The sequence below is a fragment of the Crotalus tigris genome, unplaced genomic scaffold, assembly GCF_016545835.1.
Source record: "Crotalus tigris isolate CLP2741 ecotype Arizona unplaced genomic scaffold, ASM1654583v1 scf7180000024439.5362192, whole genome shotgun sequence".
Taxonomy (NCBI): domain Eukaryota; kingdom Metazoa; phylum Chordata; class Lepidosauria; order Squamata; family Viperidae; genus Crotalus; species Crotalus tigris.
In genome coordinates, this window is record NW_024100609.1 from 1783068 (window position 1) to 1804833 (window position 21766).

Genomic DNA, 21766 nt, shown 5'->3' on the forward strand with positions numbered 1-21766 from the left:
CTCTTAGCCATTGCCAGGTTTTATTATTATCTGCTTTCCCAGCTATTTTTTTCATGTATTGGCCATGTAGTGCTTTGTCTTCCCATGCCTCTATTCTGTTCTTCATTTGGTCTTTCTTGTAGGCCAGTTTGGTCTCTCCAGTAGTTAGTAAGCCTTCCTGATATACTAATTTCAGTGCATCTTCATCATTGTTCTTCAAATATTCTTCCAAAGCCATTTTTTCTTCTTCAACCATCTGATGTACTTGTAGCATTCCACGCCCACCTATTTGCCTTGGTAGATAAAGTCTATCAATGTCACTGCGTGGATGAAGGGCATGATTCATTGTCATTATTTTTCTGGTCTGCCTATCCATTGCTTTTAGTTCTGCTTGAGTCCAGTCCACTATTCCAGCTGTGTACCTAATGACTGGGATTGCCCAGGTGTTGATTGCCTTTATGGTATTTCCTCCATTGAGTTTGGACTTTAAGATCTTCTTCACTCTCTTGATGTATTCACCTCTAATCTTTTTCTTGACTTCAGTGTGCTTGATGTTGTCAGCTTGAAGGATACCCAAGTATTTGTAGTACTCTTCCTCATCCAGACTCTTAATGTTATTTTCGTGGGGCATCTTGATTCCTTCAGTTTTCACTATTTTTCCTTGTTTGATAGTAAGTGTGGCACATTTGTCCAAGCCAAACTCCATTACAATATCTTGGCTATATATACGGACAGTGTTGAGCAGCGATTCTATTTCAGATGATGTTTTTCCATACAGCTTCAGATCATCCATGTAAAGGAGGTGGGATAGTCTAGCAGATGTTTTTGATGTTTGATAGCCATGTCCTGAGTTATTCAGTATTGTTGACAGAGGAAACAGTGCAATAACAAATAGTAATGGTGATAATGAATCTCCTTGAAATATTCCTCTCTTGATATTAACCTCTCCCAGCTTCTCACCATTGATCTGCAACTGTGTCTTCCATTGTGCCATCGATCTTTGCACAAATTTTCTGATGTTTCTACTGACTCCTGTTATTTCTAGGCACTTGATTATCCAATCATGTGGCAGAGAGTCAAATGCCTTTTTGTAGTCAATCCATGCCACATTCAGGTTGGTCTTCCTTCTCTTGCAGTTTTCCAAGATCATTTTGTCTATTAGGAGTTGATCTTTTGTTCCTCTGCTATTGGGGCGGTTTCCTTTCTGCTCAGGTGGAAAGCGATTGTTTTCAACTAGATGCTGTTGTACTGCATATTATTATGGATCATCGCACAGTCCAGCCAGATGTTCAGACTGGATTTGGCATTTTGTCTACCTATCGAGTCCTTACCCAGGACCTGGGATAGGCAGATGTGGATGTTTGATGGTATTACAGATATCGTCGCAGGATGGAAGCAGTTTCCTAATAAGGCCGCCTTTTGCAATTGACTAATAGCGAATTTGTCAATGCCAATGGTGTTCAAGTGGTGCTCCAGTTGTTTTGGGATTGCACCCAAGGGAGCCTATTACTATTGGTACTACCCTTGCTTGCTTTTGCCACAGTCTTTCTATTTCTATTTGTAGGTCTTTGTATTTTGTTATCTTCTCCAATTCTTTCTCTTCTATTCTGCTATCTCCAGGCACTGCCACGTCCACTATCCAGACTTTTTTGTCTTTCTTATCGACAATTGTTAAGTCTGGGGTGTTATGTTGCAGGTGCTTGTCTGTTTGAATTCTGAAGTCCCAGAGCAGTTTAATTTTATCATTTTCTATGACTTTCTCTATTTTATGATCCCACCAGTTTTTGCTTACAGGCAAATGATATTTTTTGCAGATCTTCCAATGCACCATTGTTGCTACTTTGTCATGCCGCTGCTTGTAGTCAGTCTGTGCAATCTTCTTGCAACAGCTTACCAGGTGGTCCACTGTTTCTTCAGCTTCTTTGCATAGGCGGCACTTACTGTCTGTTGCTGTCTTCTCAATTTTGACTTTGTATGCATTTGTCCTTAAGGCTTGGTCTTGTGCAGCCAGAATTAGTCCCTCGGTCTCTTTCTTCAATTTTCCTGCTCTTAGCCATTGCCAGGTCTTGTTATTATCTGCTTTCCCAGCTATTTTTTTCATGTATTGGCCATGTAGTGCTTTGTCTTCCCATGCCTCTATTCTGTTCTTCATTTGGTCTTTCTTGTAGGCCAGTTTGGTCTCTCCAGTAGTCAGTAAGCCTTCCTGATATACTAATTTCAGTGCATCTTCATCATTGTTCTTCAGATATTCTTCCAAAGCCATTTTTTCTTCTTCAACCATCTGATGTACTTGTAGCATTCCACGCCCACCTATTTGCCTTGGTAGATAAAGTCTGTCAATGTCACTGCGTGGATGAAGGGCATGATTCATTGTCACTATTTTTCTGGTCTGCCTATCCATTGCTTTTAGTTCTGCTTGAGTCCAGTCCACTATTCCAGCTGTGTACCTAATGACTGGGATTGCCCAGGTGTTGATTGCCTTTATGGTATTTCCTCCATTGAGTTTGGACTTTAAGATCTTCTTCACTCTCTTGATGTATTCACCTCTAATCTTTTTCTTGACTTCAGTGTGCTTGATGTTGTCAGCTTGAAGGATACCCAAGTATTTGTAGTACTCTTCCTCATCCAGACTCTTAATGTTATTTTCGTGGGGCATCTTGATTCCTTCAGTTTTCACTATTTTTCCTTGTTTGATAGTAAGTGTGGCACATTTGTCCAAGCCAAACTCCATAACAATATCTTGGCTATATATACGGACAGTGTTGAGCAGCGATTCTATTTCAGATGATGTTTTTCCATACAGCTTCAGATCATCCATATAAAGGAGGTGGGATAGTCTGGCAGATGTTTTTGATGTTTGATAGCCATGTCCTGAGTTATTCAGTATTGTTGACAGAGGAAACAGTGCAATAACAAATAGTAATGGTGATAATGAATCTCCTTGAAATATTCCTCTCTTGATATTAACCTCTCCCAGCTTCTCACCATTGATCTGCAACTGTGTCTTCCATTGTGCCATCGATCTTTGCACAAATTTTCTGATGTTTCTACTGACTCCTGTTATTTCTAGGCACTTGATTATCCAATCATGTGGCAGAGAGTCAAATGCCTTTTTGTAGTCAATCCATGCCACATTCAGGTTGGTCTTCCTTCTCTTGCAGTTTTCCAAGATCATTTTGTCTATTAGGAGTTGATCTTTTGTTCCTCTGCTATTGGGGCGGTTTCCTTTCTGCTCAGGTGGAAAGAGATTGTTTTCAACTAGATGCTGTTGTACTGCATCAGCTACCACACCAGTTAGTAATTTGAAAGTTGTTGGTAAGCAGGTAATTGGCCTGTAGTTACCTGGTGTTGCCCCTTTTGCTGGATTTTTCATTATTAGGTAGGTTTTCCCAGTTGTTAGCCACTTTTCAATTTCTCCTCCTTGTAGTATATTGTTGAACTGTTTGGCAATGAGTGGGTGTATAACAGTTAGATGTTTCAACCAAAACCCATGCAGTTCATCTTCACCTGGTACTGACCAATTTTTGATTTTCCTTGCTCTTTTTTCTACCATTTTTGTTGTTATTACTAGTTCTTTCATTTCAACTTCTGTTTTATTTGCATCCACCTCTTTTAACCAAGGGTAGGCAACCTTGACTCTTTTATGACTCGTGGACATGGCTGGCTCAGGAATTCTGGGAGTTGAAGTCCACGAGTCATAAAAGAGCCAAGGTTGCCTACCCCGGGTATAAATGATTAATCAATGGAACAACTTGCCTCCTGGCATTGTAGTGCTCCATGGCTGGAGATTTTCTAGCAAAGATTGGACAACCGTTTTTCCAGGATGGTATAAGAACTTCTTCCTTGGGCAGGGTGTTGGACTAGAAGACCTCCAGAGGTCCCTTCCAGCCCTATGAGTCAATGATTCAGACACTAACTAATGTACTTATTGATCAGAGACATAATATATTTTGCCACTATTGCAAACAATATACTGCCACAATAGAATTAAGATACAATATATTCTTCCTAGATGAGGAAAAATATTCCTGTATGTTTTATAGTTTTATAGATATAACCCTAAATCTGGTACTGTTTCTAAGACTCTAGGTCTTATTCTAATACAAATGGTGTCAAACACAAATATCTGTCTGCTGGCTGTGTTCAGGAGACATAACTATCCATGGGTAAATTCAGTTATCCCATTTTGTATACTTTTGCAATATCCTAACACAAACTAACCCACCCACCCGCACTAGATTTATGCAATATGCTACACTGAAATGTGGTTGGCCAGCATGCAAGGCTGCCTCCTCATCCTTCTGGAAGTTATGGATGCACAAGGAGGGCTACCCCAAGCAAGGGCCATTCTCCAAAGCGGTGGGGGGGGAGGGAAGGGGAGGGGAGAGAGAGAGCAAGCAAAGGCCATTATGCAAAGTCGTGGGAAGGAGGGAAGGGGAGAGAGAGAGAGAGGAAGAGGAAGAAGAAGAAGAAGAAGAAGAAGAAGAAGAAGAAGAAGAAGAAGAAGAAGAAGAAGAAGAAGAAGAAGAAGAAGAAGAAGAAGAAGAGAGGAGGAGGAGGAGGAGGAGGAGGAGAAGAAGAAGAAGAAGAAGAAGAAGAAGAAGAAGAAGAAGAAGAAGAAGAAGAAGAAGAAGAAGAAGAAGAAGAAGAAGAAGAAGAAGAAGAAATCTCAGTTGTGAAATGAATCCCTGTCAGGTTTGCCTTAGCTTTGCTTCACAGAAATCCCCAAACTTAACAAAAAAGAAAGAAAGTAAAACGAAGTCTTGACTTTTTGGCCCACTATTCTGAGGGTCGCAAAACCCATGCTCTTGGCAGAGCCCAAGTATCCTCCCCCCCCCGACAAGCTTTGAGTGCCCCTCACTGACAGAAATGTCTTATCCCAGTAAGAAGTCTTGAGCAGGCAAGACAAGGATGGGGGTGTGAGAATAGACAGGTGTAAATTGACAAATGAGCATGGCTGTCTTTGCCTCAGTCCTTCGGGGAAACCCCCTCTATCGTCTGATGAGAAGAATTGTGGGGAGGGTCTCTTGTAGCATTGTGTCTTTGCAATTCGCCACGCCAAACCCCTTCCTTTGAAGCGCACTTTACGCGCGCCGTTCTGTGCCAAGCATTTTGCCGGAGCGACAGTCTGATTCAAGTTCTAAACTCTGCCACTTCCAGCTTCCTAACTGGTCCCATTCCCCCCCCCCCGCCAGCATCTCCTCTCGGAGCGCCGCCTGGCAGCACCCCACCGCTCCCCCCCCCCATAAAAGGCGCCGCGAGTCTGGGCACTTGAACGGCACCGAGCAATTTCTCCGTAAAGGAAACCGAAACTTGGGGCAGCCGAGCGGCGATCACATGCGCGCCGTTATCTGCCCACTTAAAAGCCGCGCTCTCCGTTCGAGCGCCGCCAATTCGCGGCTGAAGCGAAGGCGAAAGAAGGCACCATGCACTTGCCTCCCCGCCAGCTCCTCCGTCTCCTGCTCCAGGCTCTGGCGGCTCTTTGCAGCCGGCTGGCGCTCCTTTGCCTTTGGGGGCCGCTCCGCCGCAGGGTCTCCCCGAGCGCAGCCCCGGAGCCGGGCGCCCCTCGCCCGCCGGTGCCGCTCAGCGTCAATTATCACTTCACCCGCCAGTGCAATTATAAGTGCGGCTTCTGCTTCCACACGGCCAAGACCTCTTTCGTCCTGCCGCTGCAGGAGGCTAAGAGGGGGCTCCGGTTGCTCAAGGAAGCGGGTAAGTGACCGCTTCCCTGCCGGCTCCGGGAAGCTACGGAGGGGCTGGGGTTGAACCAGTGGCGGAAGGGTTCGCGCTCTATCAGTGGGGATGGAGCTGATCTGTCTATCGGGAGAGCACTTTGCTTGACGCTCCTGGGGTATGATACTGCTAGGGCAGGGGTAGGCAACCTCGGCTCTTTTATGAGTCATGGACTTCAACTCCCAGAATTCCTGGGAGTTGGTCCATGAGTCATAAAAGAGCCGAGGTTACCTACCCCTGTGCTAGGGGAAAAGATGAAAGTTTAAGATGCAACTTTTATTTTCCTGGCTTCTTTTTACCCTCCCTTGGCAAGGATGTTAATGCTGCCTTTTAAATATTTATTTATTGGTTTGTTTTGTTTGTTTGTTTGATCCTGCTTTTATTGTTTTTGTAAAGAACTCAAGGCAAGAAACATATCCAACACACCTTTTCCAAACTCTTATTTTCCTCGCAATAACCCCGGTGAGCTAAATTGTGTAAGTCACTGAGAAAGAGTGACTGGTCCAAAGTCACCCAGCCGGCTTTCATGCCTAAGGTGGGACTAGAACTCACAATCTCCTGGTTATTAATTATTAATCAATGGATTAATAACGAGGCCAGTTAGCTGCAATTCAGCTTTTAAAACCCTAGGGGTGTATAATAATTCTGACAATGTAAGCCGTGTAAAATAAATGCCAAAATGCACGCATTTTACAGCCCTGGCCCACACCTCTGATGATGCATTTGCAAGATTTCCTTGAGAATATTAATAGAGGGCTATATGTGGGGACCAGCGTAAGAGAGTGTCTTTTGAAATACTTAACCTCATTGGATCAGTTTACTAAAGGATAGTGACACATTTTACAGCAAAGCACAAGAGATTTTGTTTGTACTATATTTGTTAAACTTCAAAAGTTTCATCCGATCTTTTGTTGCTTTCCTTCTATTAAATGAGGCTGGACTATGGTATGTCTGCTTCTGCATTTCACAGAATTCTTTTTTTTTAATACAAGTTTTATTAAGTTTTTCAGTTTTTACAACAAAGTGCTTAGGAAACAGCATGATGATGGGGTAGTCAATTATCCAAAAACCAACACATTTATGTATAATTCAAATTAAGTCATTAAAATTTCCCTCTCTAGTTCCCACCAATCATGTAACATATTCAGATTAATACATTTCTAATACAAATCCATCAATCAATAAAATTTATAAAAAGCCATTAATTGTCACAGAATTCTTAATTAGGAGTAAGCAACTTTGAAGCTGAAAACCTTGCTGAGCTATTAGACATCCGGACTTGATTTACTGTACTTAATACTACAGAATTCTGTTAGTCCACCACTTAGCTGATCTCGGTGGATGTACAAAATAAATAAATAAAACCCTAAGGATTGTCTTATAATTGGTAGGATATCACCAGATTATTTTGAAGCTGTAGGCTTCAGTGGGAAGTCAGAAAGATCCCAGGGGGAAAAAAAAGCAGTGGCAAACGCAGTCCACCCTATTGCACAGGGTGGTCGTTTTAGGCAACATTAGAACCAGGAGTATTAAGTAGGTTTGCTGCCTTGAACTGATAAAAATACATAAAAGGCAGGATAAAAAAAATATAGTAGTAATAATAAAGGTTTTATAGTTCAAACTCATTAGGGGAAATGCCATCAAGCCAAACACCTGGGCAAATTTCAAATGTTAGATACACAGCTGGAATGGTGGACTGGACTCAAGCAGAACTAAAAACCCTAGATAGGAAGACAAATAATGACAATGAGTCATGCCCTTCATCCACACAGCAATGCTTACCAAGGAAAATAGGTCAGTGTGGAAGGTTGCAAGCACACCAAACAGGTGAAGGGGGAAAAAAAGCATTAGAAGGAGATCTGGAGGACAATGAAAAAGATGGCCTGAAGCTAGTATATCCTGAAAGCTTATTAAGTACTAAACTAGAGAGACCAAACTGGCCTACAAGAAAGACCAAATGAAGAATAGAAAAGACACATGAAGAATAGAAAATAGACATGACAAGGCAAAGACGTGGTCAATACATAAAAATGTAGCAAGAAATGCCATTGTCTGCAAGCAAGAACTGGTGGGGCCACAAAATAGACATAACAGAAACTAAATGCTCTGGGACTTTAGAATTCAAACATGCAAGCACATACATTTTTGATACGAAAATCAAAAGTTTGGATAGTGGCATTGCAGTACCTGGAGACAGCAGAAGAGAAGAGAAAGACCTGGAGAAAAATCACAAAATACAAAGGTCTGCAAATAGAAATAAAACAACTGTGCAAAAGAATGCAAAGGTAGCACCAATAGTAATAGGCACCTTGGGTACAATCCCAAAACAACTGGAGCACCACTTGAACACCATCAGCATTGACAAAATCACCATCAGTCAATTGCAAAAGGCAGCTTTACTTTGAACAGCTTACATCCTGCAGTTATACAATAAGCACCATTAAACAACATCTGCCTATCTCCATGTCCTGTGGAAGGACTTGATAGATGGACAAAAATGCCAAACCAATGTAAGCATTGGGCTGACTGCGACAAACCATAATAATTTCCTCTAAATTGTAATAAAAAAGTACATGAGAATGTTCATATGAGAGCCAATTTGATGTAGTGGTTAAGGCACCAGGGTAGAAACTAGGAGAACATGAATTGTAATCTCCACATGGGTGCAAAACTAGCTGGGTAACCTGAGTAAGTCGCTCCCTCTCAGCCTTGGAAAGGAAGTAATGTCAAACCACTTCTGGAAAACAATACCAAGAAAACTGCAGGGACTAGTCCAGGCAGTTGCTAAAAGTCAACTTGAAAGCACCCAAAAAAAAAAAAAAAAAAAGCCCATTCACCATTTTGGCTTTCATGCATCCATAAAGTCATGAGGAATTGACTCAAGGAAGTCTTTGCTTTTACAGTGTTCTCTATAATTGTACTTAAAATCAAGTTCCACAGAATTCAATGGCTACTTTTGCATGTACTTTGCATTTTTGATCCTTTGGAATTTTTAACAGCTATGATCTACTGAATTTTGTGTTTATGTATTTAAGAGACAGCAAGGGATATGTGAAATATGCTCAGTGATGGGACACACACTTGGTGTGCCAGTGGCTTCACCTCTAATGTCTGGGATATTTTGGTTGGGTTGAGAAAATGCCTCATTTAAACTCTACATTAGTGATTCTCAACCTGTGATCCGTGGACAACTATGTCGTCACGGTGTGTATGTGTGTGTGTGTGTCTGCGAAGGCTTGAAGAAACGTTATCATTTAAATCTTTTGGAGGGGTGTCCATGGCCACAAAAGGTATTTAAAGAGGGTCTGTGGTGAAGAAAACAGCATATTAATGATACTGAGTTATGTAAACCATGCAATTTGACATTCTATATTCACGTGTAGGGAGAAAAATACTTTAGAAAACCTACTGAATTTGTATTATTATTATTTATAATTGTTTTTGCAGTAGGTGTACTGCTTGAATGTTTCTATCACTTTTTTGTTCTCTCTGGCACATCTCAGGTCTGGAGAAAATAAACTTTTCAGGTGGTGAACCATTTCTGCATGAGCGAGGCGAGTTTGTCGGGAAGCTGGTCCAATTTTGCAAGGAGGAGCTAAAGTTGCCAAGTGTTAGCATTGTGACCAATGGCAGTATGATTAAGGAGAGATGGTTCAAATATTATGGTAAGAGAAATTATAACAATCTGTTCTAGCATTATATAATATATTTATTGTGCTGGTTAACTGGGGAAAAGAATAAAAGGATTGCAACTTTCCAAAAGAGAATAGTCCTGTCTGTCCAAAACCTCATAAAATAGTAAGAAACAAATGTCTTTATTCACCCATTCCCTTGTTGTCATATATGGTGGCAGAGTATGTTATGTAAAAAGGCAGGCATCAGTGGCCTTGGAAAAATATAAAGCAGGGGTTCCCAACCAGGGTGCTTGCACCTTCTAGGGGTGCAAAACGATATTCCAAGGGGTGCGAAAACTTGGGTTTTCAAAATTATAGTGTATATGCATAATTCGTTGCCATTATTTTGAACTTTTGTAAGGGGTGCAAGAATATATCAGAAGCATTCTAGAGGTATGGGGTATAGAAAAGGTTGGGAACCACTGATCTAAAGAGTTAATGAAAATGTTAAAAAACAACAACAAAAGGATATTCCCAAATCAACCCAATTTAATGAGCAAAGAGATTTCTCTGACCATCTGACGTGGGTCAAAATAAAGAAAGGATGAAACATTGAATGGAATATCCTAATTAGGAGCACAACTTGCTAGCGGGCATGTTGAACTGGCGCACTGCACTCCCTGGGTTGAACTTGGCAGCATATAAAAAATCTTTCTGGTTGGGGAGATAAAATTATCCCCCTAGTTCTTGGAAATTTGTCCTCCCCTAGAAAATAAAGTTCCTAAAACAGTTGCTTTTCATCTCTTTTCATTCTTCGCTTCAAACTGTTCAATGTACAGCGCTTAATATAAATGTTATCACTAGCAATATTGGGGAACAATAATAGCTCAGAGGTAGAGTATGTGTTTCGCATTTAAGATGACCCAGGTTAGGTCAGCCAAAAACAGCATCCTGGTTTTTTGTCCTTGGAAAACCTGAGGTTTCAAAATTTGAAGAACTGCTTTCAGTTATTACAATCAATATTGTACTGAACTTAATAGACCAATTGCATGACTTGGAATTAGGGGGCTTCTAGTGAAATTTCTAAAAGTTTGTTTATTAATTACTACTTTCACAATGACACTGACCACCAGAAAGCACCACATGGCCAATTTCATTCTGTTTAGAAATTGGCAGACATTAGTAGCCAGAAATTAATATGTGGGATTCAAATCCTCTACTAAGAACTGAACTGAACTGAACACTTTAGATGATTATATTTAAGGCATTAGATTTTAGGACTTGTTTATGTCCTGGTGTTCATCACTTGCAAGGAGAGGGTATATATAGAAGCTCTCAAAATGGTATACTCCCCTCCAGTGTGGTGGTGGTAAAATCAGTGGTGGGATTCAGCCAGTTCGCAACACTTCGGTAGAACCGGTAGCTAATTTTTTGTTGCCCAGGCCCAGAATGGACTTCCAAAAGCAGTATCCACACAGAGAACCGGTTGTTCCCATATTTGAATCCCACTACTGGGTAAAATCATTTAAAATTACATACATGGAGGCATGGCATAATCTCACATCTGTATCTCTCTGTTCTGAGAATTTTATGCTTATATCATTCTGAAACCTTCAATAGGTTTGCACAAGGTTTGCACAGCATGTTCAGCCATGAATTAGGATTTCTAGCCACTGCTGGATTCACATTACAGACTGAACCTAACCCAACAAATGTTGTTTTACAATTTCTTCCCTTTGGTATTTTAACAGTGGTTACTTTTGTCATTTGATGATTTTGGGGTTTACCATCAGCATGTATATTTTACCTTCCATCTTAAATATCTTTATGTGCTTCATTTTGGTTTCCATATTCTAAAGAGGGTTTGGTTGACTGAACATATAAATAACAAAATATTAAATCACTTGTTTATAACAGGGTAATTTCAAATAATGTTAGTTTTTCTGGTTCCCTTGACAACTGAAGTGGTAAAGAGGAAGTAAAGAAGAAGAAGAGTTTTAATTTGTATGTTATGTTCGATTGTAATTTTCAGTAAGCCAGCAGTTTAAACATAGCATAATAAATTATAGTTATGTTTATAATCAAGGAAATGATTTTTCACCTAGAAAATGATAAATTTAGAGGACAATTGGCTGATGGTATTAATTACTAGTGAACTCCTTCTGCTTTAGGGGTCTATCTAGATATTCTTGCTGTATCGTGTGATAGCTTCAATGAAGAAGTCAATGCTTTAATTGGCCGTGGGCAAGGGAAGAAAAATCATGTCGAAAATCTTGAAAAACTGAAGATATGGTGCCAAAAATACAGTGTTGCTTTCAAAATAAATTCCGTGATCAATCGTTTCAATGTGGAAGAAGACATGAATGAGAAGATCAAAGCTCTAAATCCTGTCCGCTGGAAGGTAAGAGCAGAAGATGGACAGCATAACTTTCAGTATTATAAAGTGTGAAATATTAGCTATAACAGGTAGGGCCCCTAAAATATTTTTAAAAAAACAACTCATATTCTTGAAGAAACTGTCCATATGTGGGTGGCATGGATCTGGTTCATTTTTTGTCACTACCCTGTCCATTATTTTTCTGACTTCTTGGAAAAGTTAACTTCAGCCCCTTAAAGGGATCTGGACTTGATACAAAGAAATATAATTTAAATGAAAGGATTTGGAATCCACTGGTTTCTTCAAAAGAACTTTGTTCTGTTGCTACAACATAGGTCAATATAAACCATTATCAAAACTATAGTGATGGTGTTGATCTATGATACCTGGGCCTCTGCAGTCTCCAGAGTCCCAAGTAAGAAATGTTTAACTATTTTGCATTTAAGGGTTATTTGCCTTGGACATTTTGGCAAAGGATCTTTAAAAGTCCCCATTCATTTTGTATATACCACAATGTTTTCAACATCCATTAGATGATGGTAAGTTAGTTGAATATAAAGATCTGCATCTTTTGGAAACCATTTTTTTAAATCTTTTGCTGAACATATATGGTTACCAGGCTAGGTAACATCTTCAGTGGAGTTTAGGGGATACGAATAAGTTATATTACATTTGGAATAAGTAATTTACTTATTCCAAATGTAATATAACTTATTCATATCCTCTAAACTCCGTTGAAGATGTTACCGAGCCTGGTAACGTTCGGAAACCAACCCACAAGCTCAGAGAACGAACCTTCACTTATCCGTATACCTTTTTCTTTTCTGACCTATATTGTCACCAAAATGGAATTCTACCTGAAACTCAAAATTTAAAATGTTTTGCACACCTGCGCTTCCTCATATAAATCTGATTTCAATATGGTCCTCTCAGAGGGGTCTGTAACCGTTGACCACCCTACAAATCATCACGGCTGGCTGGGGAATTGTGGAAGTTAAAGTCCACACATTTTAGAGTTTGCAAGGTTGAGAAACACTGTTCTAACCAATAATCCTTGGTTAGACTTCATCGTTTTCATCAGTCTTTTTTAATAATTGTATTAAGCTTATCGAGATATAAAATACAGAAGAAAATGAAAATGAAAAATTAGGGAGGGAAACGTGTAGGCGGAAAATGAAAGGAAAGCATTGACTTCTGATTCTTTTTAGCCCAGTAGACGAGAATAGTAACATTTCAGCCTCAACTTTTTTACATTTACATGCATAATATGCACTAGCCATTTCTATAACAACAAACTTATCTAATCAGCAAAACCCAAAATCAAAAGTTTTATTTTCTTCCATTTCAAGCACAAAATCCAGAAGCTGAAGTTTTCACCAGTCTTTAAATATAATTGCAAATTACTCATATAATAAAAATACATGTATATGCTGCCCGACCTCCAGTTTACAGAATTAAAAGCTTTCATTAAATTTTCTTTGTAGTATTATTCTATTGCACAGTAATGGTGACCAGCAAGAGTTGTCTCTTAATCATAGAGTTGATGCTTTCTAGATATTTCAGTGTTTGCTCATTGAAGGAGAAAATACGGGGGAGGAATCTATGAGAGAAGCTGAAAGGTTCATCATCGATGATGAAGATTTTGAAAGATTTGTGCACCGTCATAAAGATCTCCCATGCTTAGTCCCTGAATCCAATCAAAAGGTAATCATGATGAATGTTGATACATTTTGAAAGCAATATATTTAATGTTGGCATTAGAAGTCCCGATTCTGATTGCTAACAGCAAAATGCATTTATCCAGGTTCTTTTTTTTTCTTTTGCTATAAGAAAGCTTTTTAGCGAGGATTTGTTAGAATGTTTGCAGTTTATGCTCCTTAGCATTTTCGGTCTGTATTATTGGAGTCCAGATGCCCAGTGTTACACCAAGGGGAATTGCTGCACATTTTTATTAATAACTCTTGCAAGCAATTTTGCATCAGAAATTAACAGACGTGACAATCATTTCTTAAGCACTGGGCCACTATAATAATTAGACATATAAAGCTCCATTATTACTGTATTGTGATATAGTGATAATATCCTAATACATCACATAACTGTTGATAGTGAATTGTCTGAATAACAGCATTAATGAGGCAAATTTAGGTTTGGCAAAACCACAAATTAGTGTTGGGTTCGACGGAATTTAACTTTTCTAGGACCTCAGTTTGTTTCATTTTAGACATTAAAGGAATGAAAATAACTCTTTCCACAACCTTTGATTTCCCTCCCCCAATTTGGATTATATTTTTTTAAATGATCTGTTCTTTTATAAGAACAAATTAAATGGAAATAGCAGTCTTAAGTTTGTTTGTTGCCTTGAATTATTTATAATACAGATATTTCGATTTACGATTGGTCACTTAATGACTGTTTGAAATTATGATGAACCCCCCAAAAAGATACTTTCAACTTTGATTCAAAGTTTTGATGACTGTCCCTCACCCCCTGCAGGTCACAGCCAAAGGCCCTCATTTATGGCCATGTCCTAGAGCAGGGGTAGGCAACCTTGGCTCTTTTATGACTCGTGGACTTCAACTTCCAGAATTCCTGAGCCAGCATAGCTCAGCTTGAAAACCTCTCCCTTTCCCCTCAGCATGGCTGGCTCAGGAATTCTGGGAGTTGAAGTCCACGAGTCATAAAAGAGCCAAGGTTAAAATATGTCTAGTCAGGAGAAGCAGATTTTGGCTAACTTGACGGGTTTTGAGATTGTTAACAAGGTAAAATATTTGGGGGTGATGTTGTCTGTTTCTAATGTAAAATTATTTAAAAACAATTATGAAAGGTTGTGGGTCAGGGTACAGAAGGACTTGAAGAATTGGGAAAAGTTGCAATTATCCCTCATGGGAAGAATTGCAGTGATAAAAATGAATATTCTACCCAAGTTTCTTTTTTTGTTTCAAATGTTACCAATTTTGAAAAATGAGATTAATTTAAATGAGTGGCAGAAGGGTCTTAATAAATTTATTTGGGCAGGGAAAAAGCCAAGGGTTAAGTTTAAAATTATGCAAGACTTCCGTGAGAGGGGTGGACTTAAGGTACCAAATTTGAAATTATATTATGATGCGGTGGTCTTAACACTAATTAGTGATTGGGTAAATTTGACAAATCCTGAGATACTTCACTTAGAGGGATGGGATTTACTTTATGGGTGGCATGCCTATTTAATATTTAATAAAAAAATGGATTGGGCTTTTAAATCTCATATCTTAAGAATTTCTTTACTTAGGATTTGGAGAAAATATTATAAAAGTGATTTCAAAGTACCATTATGGGCTATACCTTGGCATGCGATAGAAGCAATAAAAAGAGGGGTTAAAATGGATATGGTGTCTTATAGACAGTTACTTAAATGGGATGGACAAAACTGGCAATTAAAATCACGGGAAGAGTTAGCACAAGAAAATTTTACTTATTCTTGGTTCCAATATAGGCAATTATTAGATAGATGGAAGATGGATTGTAAGGTGGGTTTTCTTAGAGAAGATGAAAACCTTATTAAGCAACTGAAGGATCAAAGACAAACCCACATTAAGAGAATTTATGGGGTTTTAGTTGAATTGGACTCAGAAACGGAACTAATTAAAGATTGTATGATTAGATGGGCGCAGAATTTTGGTGAGCCAGTTTCATTGGACACCTGGGAAACTATTTGGGTGAGAAATGTCAAATTTACTCAAGCACAGAACTTAAGGGAGAATTTTTATAAAATGTTTTATAGATGGCACCTTGATCCACAAAAAATGTCTTATATGTACCCTGACGTGCAACCCAAATGTTGGAGATGTGGTTATAAGGAGGCTTCCTATTATCATATTTGGTGGTCATGCAGAGAGATAAAAGCATTTTGGATCAAAATATGGTGGAATATCCAGAGAATTTTTAGAAGGAGGGTAAAATTTACTCCGCAATTATTTTTGTTAGGTATTGTTACAGATTGTGATACAAAGGAGGTTGTATTGATGTTAAACTTGATTACAGCCGCTAGGCTGTTAGTAGGACAATATTGGAAGAAGGAATCTTTGCCTACATTGCAGGAATGGTTTCTTAAAGTAGCTTATCTGGTGGAAATGGCAAAGATTTCGGCTTTCTTAAAGCAACAAACGTAAGAGAAGTTTTTTGCTGTTTGGGACAAATGGATAAAATTTATACAATTTAGATTGGGTATACAAAAATATTATATAGCTTTTTCATAAGTTTTATTTTCATATATATTATAGATATTTTTTATATATATATAAATATAAAGTTTTTAATTTAATTTTTATTTTTATTTCTTAAGCCTATATTCTGCTCTGGGAAGCTCAGGGGGGGGAAGGGAGGGTTTTTGGGAGGGGTGGGGGATGGGGCTTTTTTTTTTATATATGTATTGTTTCCTTTCTTTGTATATGTTGTCTTTTGTTTTGTATTGTTTTTGTTTTTTTGTAAAATTTATAAAACTTTTAATTAAAAAAAAAAAAAAAGAGCCAAGGTTGTCTACCCCTGTCCTAGAGTCAGATGACTGCAGTTTATGACTTTTTTTTTTTTTTTGCCAGAAACCAGCATTTACTTCCAATTTCCAGGAAAAAAAATACCTGTTGTAGCCAATGAGTTCCCTTAATGACTACAATGATTCACTTAACACAAAAAATCCCCATAAAATCACCTCAGTCACCTCAATAACCCACTTAATTACAACTTTAATTTTGGGCTCAATTTCGGTCATAACTTGAGGACTACATATAAAAGCCCAGTTAAAAAATGTAAAAGAAATATGGATCTTGGTGTGGGAACACACAGTATTTTGCTGAAACTGTTAAGATCTTGCCTTCCAATAGCATTGCTGTATCATATGGTCTCATCAACAAATGTATGAAAAGTCTTCAACTTTTCTATAAGTTTTACGGGTTACTCTCAAGCTAATAAATTCTTTATGGATTCCAAATAAAAGTTTCTGTCTAATATTGGAAACTTAAAGACTCCAGTGGCTGTGACAATAATGATTCCGTATAAAAGTAGTCCTCATTTAGTGACTACAATTTGGATTGGCAAACTCACATCAGATTTCCACGATAGACTCTTTCTCTTTACTAATTTAATTCTCTATGCACAGGTAGCTTTTAATTTGCATACTACGTTAAGGACTATGTTTGCCCTATTTTAAAACAACAGCTCAAAATAAAAAATAAGCTATATGAAGTACATAAATGAAATATTTTATTGTTTTTTAATTTATTCATTAGATTTTTATCCCACCTTTATTACTTTACAAATAATGCAAGATGGCAAACACATCCTACACATTTTTCTTCTCCTATTTTCTCGACAACAATAATCCTCTGAGGTGGATTGGGCTAGGAGAGAGTGACTGGCGCAAAATCATGCAGCTGGCTTTTATGCCTCACTCTCTAATATAAAGTTATACATTATGGTAAATTAAAGTTGTTGCTTCCCTGTCTTTTCACAGATGAGAGATTCCTATTTAATTCTGGATGAATATGTAAGTCATTTGGTTTGTTATTTTATTTGCTCTCTATTTTGAAAATATTTTTTCCTGTTTCTGAAGTCAGAGCTTTATTTCAGTCCTTGCCATAGGGAGATTGTAATTTATACTTCTTGGAGGTAAAACCCCTGAAATCAGCACATATTGCAGTTTAGTATTTACCAGAGCTAATAAAATATTAGTCTTCAGGTATAAGTCTCCCTTATACTGTGAAAACTGAATTTGTATTAACCAGAGCTAATAAAATATTAGTCTTAAGGTATAAGTCTCCCTTATACTGTGAAAACTTGATTTGTATTAACCAGAACTAATAAAATATTAGTCTTCAGGTATAAGTCTCCCTTATACTGTGAAAACTTGATTTGTATTAACCAGAACTAATAAAATATTAGTCTTCAGGTATAAGTCTCCCTTATACTGTGAAAACTTGATTTGTATTAACCAGAACTAATAAAATATTAGTCTTCAGGTATAAGTCTCCCTTATACTGTGAAAACTTGATTTGGTGAGCTGTAGAGCCACAGATTTTGAATACAACAGATGAAAATTTCCATTGTGTTTACATCATTTTATATCATTTGGGCAAGGTCGTAAATGTGATGCAATAATGTCATTTACAACATCACTTGTATGATATTGTTGTGAATAGCATATTCTTTCAATAAAGGTTGAAATGAGGGGTCCTTGGTGCTTTCTGAGCTCAGTTGTTTTCCTGAAAATAATATCATCAGTGCTAGACTAGCACTGATGATGTTACCTAGTTTGATAATGAAATATCTGCAATAAAACAAGCAAGCTCAGAGAGCACCAAAGACTCCTCAATATATTCTTTAATTTAAAATAGATTCATGGACAAGTGGACTCTTTTCCTATCCCCCCCCTTCCCAAGTTTTTTTTATTTTTAAAAAAACTGTATATGTTTATTCAATAGTGAGTCCATTGCATTCAGTGCAACCCACTGCATTGGAATAAAAGTGCATTTACAAAAAGAGAGCAGTGCACATATGGGCAGTACAACTGTACATTGTATGCACATACTTAAAACTCAGGTACTTTGAGATGTTGAGATAAATAAGCTAAAAGAAAAGGAAAAGAGGGAAACATTCAGACAATCAGTACAATATTGAGATACTGCATATCTCATAAGCATCTCTTTCAGTCCCTTGAAGCCCATCTTTAGTTACAGCAACTGCTAGGTTGAAGCAAATTTTGAAGTTCAAATAAATCAATTTCTTTCTACAGCTCTGGAGTATGCATTGATTCATCGTAACTCCCCTGCTTTGGTGGGAGATTATACCTCCAGTTGAATCATTTCTGCAGTTTGTCTTGAGATCAATTTTGTGCTGTGAACATCTCGATTGAGATATTAGTTTTTGCCAAGACCAACTGATTGATACCTACAAACATATGTATTTTGGCCTGGGAAACTATAGACTCCTCTAAATGAAGGTTTCTGGAAAGACTTTTCAGACAGTTTGGTCTATGTTGCTGTTGTTGTTTCATTTCTATTCCTCAACAAACAACTATTCATTCAGTGACCACATGAAATTACAATGGCACCAAACGAAGGGAGTTATGATCTGATGACTGAAATCTTTACACATGAGCTAAAAACAAATACACTATGGTATTTGGTATCATTCAGAGCCATAAATATTAATAACATTCACATGTATATAACTACTTGAAGTCATTTGCAGGATTGGAATTAGGCATTAACTTGAAACCATATAACTTGGTAGAACAGCTGTACACAGATGTTAATTCTCTTCTGCTGTAATTTCTTTCTTTTGTGTTTTTCTCAGATGCGGTTTCTCAACTGTGCAAATGGCCGGAAAGAGCCATCTCGGTCAATCCTGGATATAGGAGTTAAACATGCTATACAATTCAGTGGCTTTGATGAAAATATGTTTTTCAAGCGAGGAGGCAAATATGTCTGGAGCAAACAAGATATGGCACTGCAATGGTGATCCAACTTGTTCTTTGCTGGAAATGTCTGCAAGCACAAACTGTAGTGGTTTTACTCTCCTCTTCAGAGAAAGATGCTCAATTTTTTTTAAGAAAGAAACTCCTGCATTCTAGCTACTACAGGTGCATGGTGCTATGGCAGTCTTGTTTTATGCAAAAAAAAAAGTGATGTTTTGTTCACAAACAATGAATTGTACCAGCACAGAACATGTTGGCTTTAGAAAGACACCTGTCCTGTAGTCAAATATGGGAATACTGGGAAACAATCCAGTCTGCAAGACGTTTGTTGCTACCATGTTGTAGGATTGCAGAGATGAATTTTAAAATATTTAATTCCAGTTGGTCGCTTCTATATAAAAAGAAAAAAGAGATTGTAATTGTTGTTTTCAACACATGAATGCATGAATAACAATTTACATATGTACGGTCAGGATCATTAAACTAAGATTTTGGGACAAATTATCAGCAAACAGAAGGTACGGCAGAACTCCAAGTTGCCATGGTTATCACAAGTGCATTACTGGAAAAAAAAACCTTCAATAAAATTTTCAAGCTGAGTTATCAATTTTCAGGTGACCCAAAACTGCCTTTAATGTTTCTAGGAGAAGCATAAGGGTGGGAAGATAAAATAGAGGCAACTTGAATAGGGGTACCCACGATCAGTATAATTTGCATTTTTCTAAGCTACTTTTGTTTGTCTGTGTGTGTGATGTGAGTTTTGTTTGCAATACAGCAGAAAACCAATTTTAGACTTTTTGTGTGTTTTTTACCTCAAAAGACTATGTAAAAGTGTAGCAATGGCTTCTGCAACTTTGTGGATTCTGAAAGTGAAATGAGGGGGTTAGCTGCTGATTTCCACTCCTATCATTTTAGAAAATTCTACATTTACTTATGATGGCCAATACATCATTGAAATAATCTGCAAAAAATAAAAGAAGATATGTTTTTATTTTGTGATATGGGTTTACGGTTCATATTGTTTTCATTTTTTTATATCATATATTTTTTGCTATTTTCATATTGTTTTTAACTGAGCTAGATAGTTATATAAGCTCAATAAACGTGATTTTAAAAATATATAATTTGAGTAATTTTTGCTGCAAATTCATTCATTCAAAGTGATTCATTCATCCAATCTATACTCAGATTTTTTTTGCCAGATGCTAGAATTCAACTGATTAGTTCATTGGAAAAAAAGAAGCTCATTTCTAACACAGATTTAAATACTGCCTCTTGTTTGCTTATCCCCATACTGCTACTTTTGTGGAGATATTTCTGTTGCTGTTCAGAATGCTACTTTGGCTATGTATACAAGGGGATGGTGTCTCTCTTACCTGCACCTAATGTCTCCTTTGGATCTATTTGAGGGTCCCCACCTTCCAGAGTTAATTTGGGTTAACACCAGTGAAAGAAGGAATCCTTTCTAGTTCCAGCTGCTGTGCATTAACATAAAATGCATCCACCATCACCACCAAAAAAAAAAAAAGAAAGTAATTTTCTATTATTTACTTGGCTGATCTTGGAAAATTACATGGGGCTGGACTGATTAGAACTTGGATGGGAGATGAGCAGGAAAGGCCAGAACTTCAGTCTAGACAGAAAAGTCAATAAAATTCCTAGTAAGAGGCAGTCCTGTCAATGGTAAATGAGTTCCATTTTTTGCAGAAAAAAAGCTATATGAATGTCACCAAATATCCAACTTGACCGAAGGGAACAGTCATATTTTTATCCTTACTTTGCATTCTGCAAAGGATTTTACATTATTTTCAAAGTTAGCACAAGGGAATAGTAAAATTTGAAAATTTCAGTTTACCCTATTCTTTCAATTATAGCAATTGCATCATTTATTTACCAGCAGGAATACTATATATACCAATAATATTTACTGGTAAGTTGCATCCCTGTTGAATAAAATAGTTCAATCTTTTACAGGAATTTATAATGTAATATTTTTGTCTGTGCCTTGTGAATTGTGTTGATTCCTGGCAACTGCCTGGACTACTACAGTTTTCTTGGCAAAGATTTTCAAAAATAGTTTACTAGGGCTGAGAGAAGAGTGGCATAATGTCACCCAGCCAGCTTTCATGCCTACGTGAGACTAGAACTCAACAGTCTCCTGGTGTCTAGCCTGATCCTTTAACCACCACATCAAACTGGCTTTCTTATATATTATTTGGTCAAGTTAAATGTTTGATCTCTATTTGGAAGGGAAAAAAAGACATTGATTTATATTGTTATAAATGTGGTCTATCCATTTTGTATTTAGTCTCACGGGGGAAAAGGAGCCCCCATTTCAGAATATGCCCTAACTGATGCTTAAAATATTTGGAATAATACCATTATTAGATTTTTATCCTACTTTCCTTTATATATAATTAAAAAGAAAAAACATACCTAATTCTTCTTTCTATTGTTCCCACAACCTACAGTATGAGGTGAATTGGACTGGGAGAGTGACTGGCCCAAATCCCTCAGCTGACTTTCTTGCCTAAGGCAGGACTAGAACTCACAGTCTCCTCCTTTCTAGGCCAGCACCTTAACCACAACCCCTTTTGTTTATGTTCACGGGTA

General features: G+C 37.7%; 1 protein-coding gene across 1 annotated transcript; it reads left to right on the forward strand.

Annotated features, from left to right (window-relative positions):
• Window positions 1-5405: 5405 nt before the first annotated feature.
• Window positions 5406-20211, forward strand: RSAD2 (radical S-adenosyl methionine domain containing 2). Its single transcript, XM_039331909.1, has 6 exons — window positions 5406-5691; window positions 9216-9377; window positions 11498-11727; window positions 13258-13407; window positions 17192-17224; window positions 19033-20211. Exons 1-6 carry the CDS (start codon window positions 5406-5408, stop codon window positions 19195-19197), a joined length of 1026 nt encoding a protein of 341 aa, XP_039187843.1. The 3' UTR covers window positions 19198-20211.
• Window positions 20212-21766: the final 1555 nt, after the last annotated feature.

What these genes read in the sequence shown, in the direction of transcription:
- RSAD2 (XM_039331909.1), top strand. Translation starts at nt 5,406, where the DNA reads ATGCACTTGCCTCCCCGCCAGCTCCTCCGTCTCCTGCTCCAGGCTCTG. An exon ending in TAAATCCTGTCCGCTGGAAG is followed by an intron (nt 11,728 to 13,257) that starts GTAAGAGCAGAA and finishes GATGCTTTCTAG; the next exon opens with ATATTTCAGTGTTTGCTCAT. An exon ending in ATTTAATTCTGGATGAATAT is followed by an intron (nt 17,225 to 19,032) that starts GTAAGTCATTTG and finishes TGTTTTTCTCAG; the next exon opens with ATGCGGTTTCTCAACTGTGC.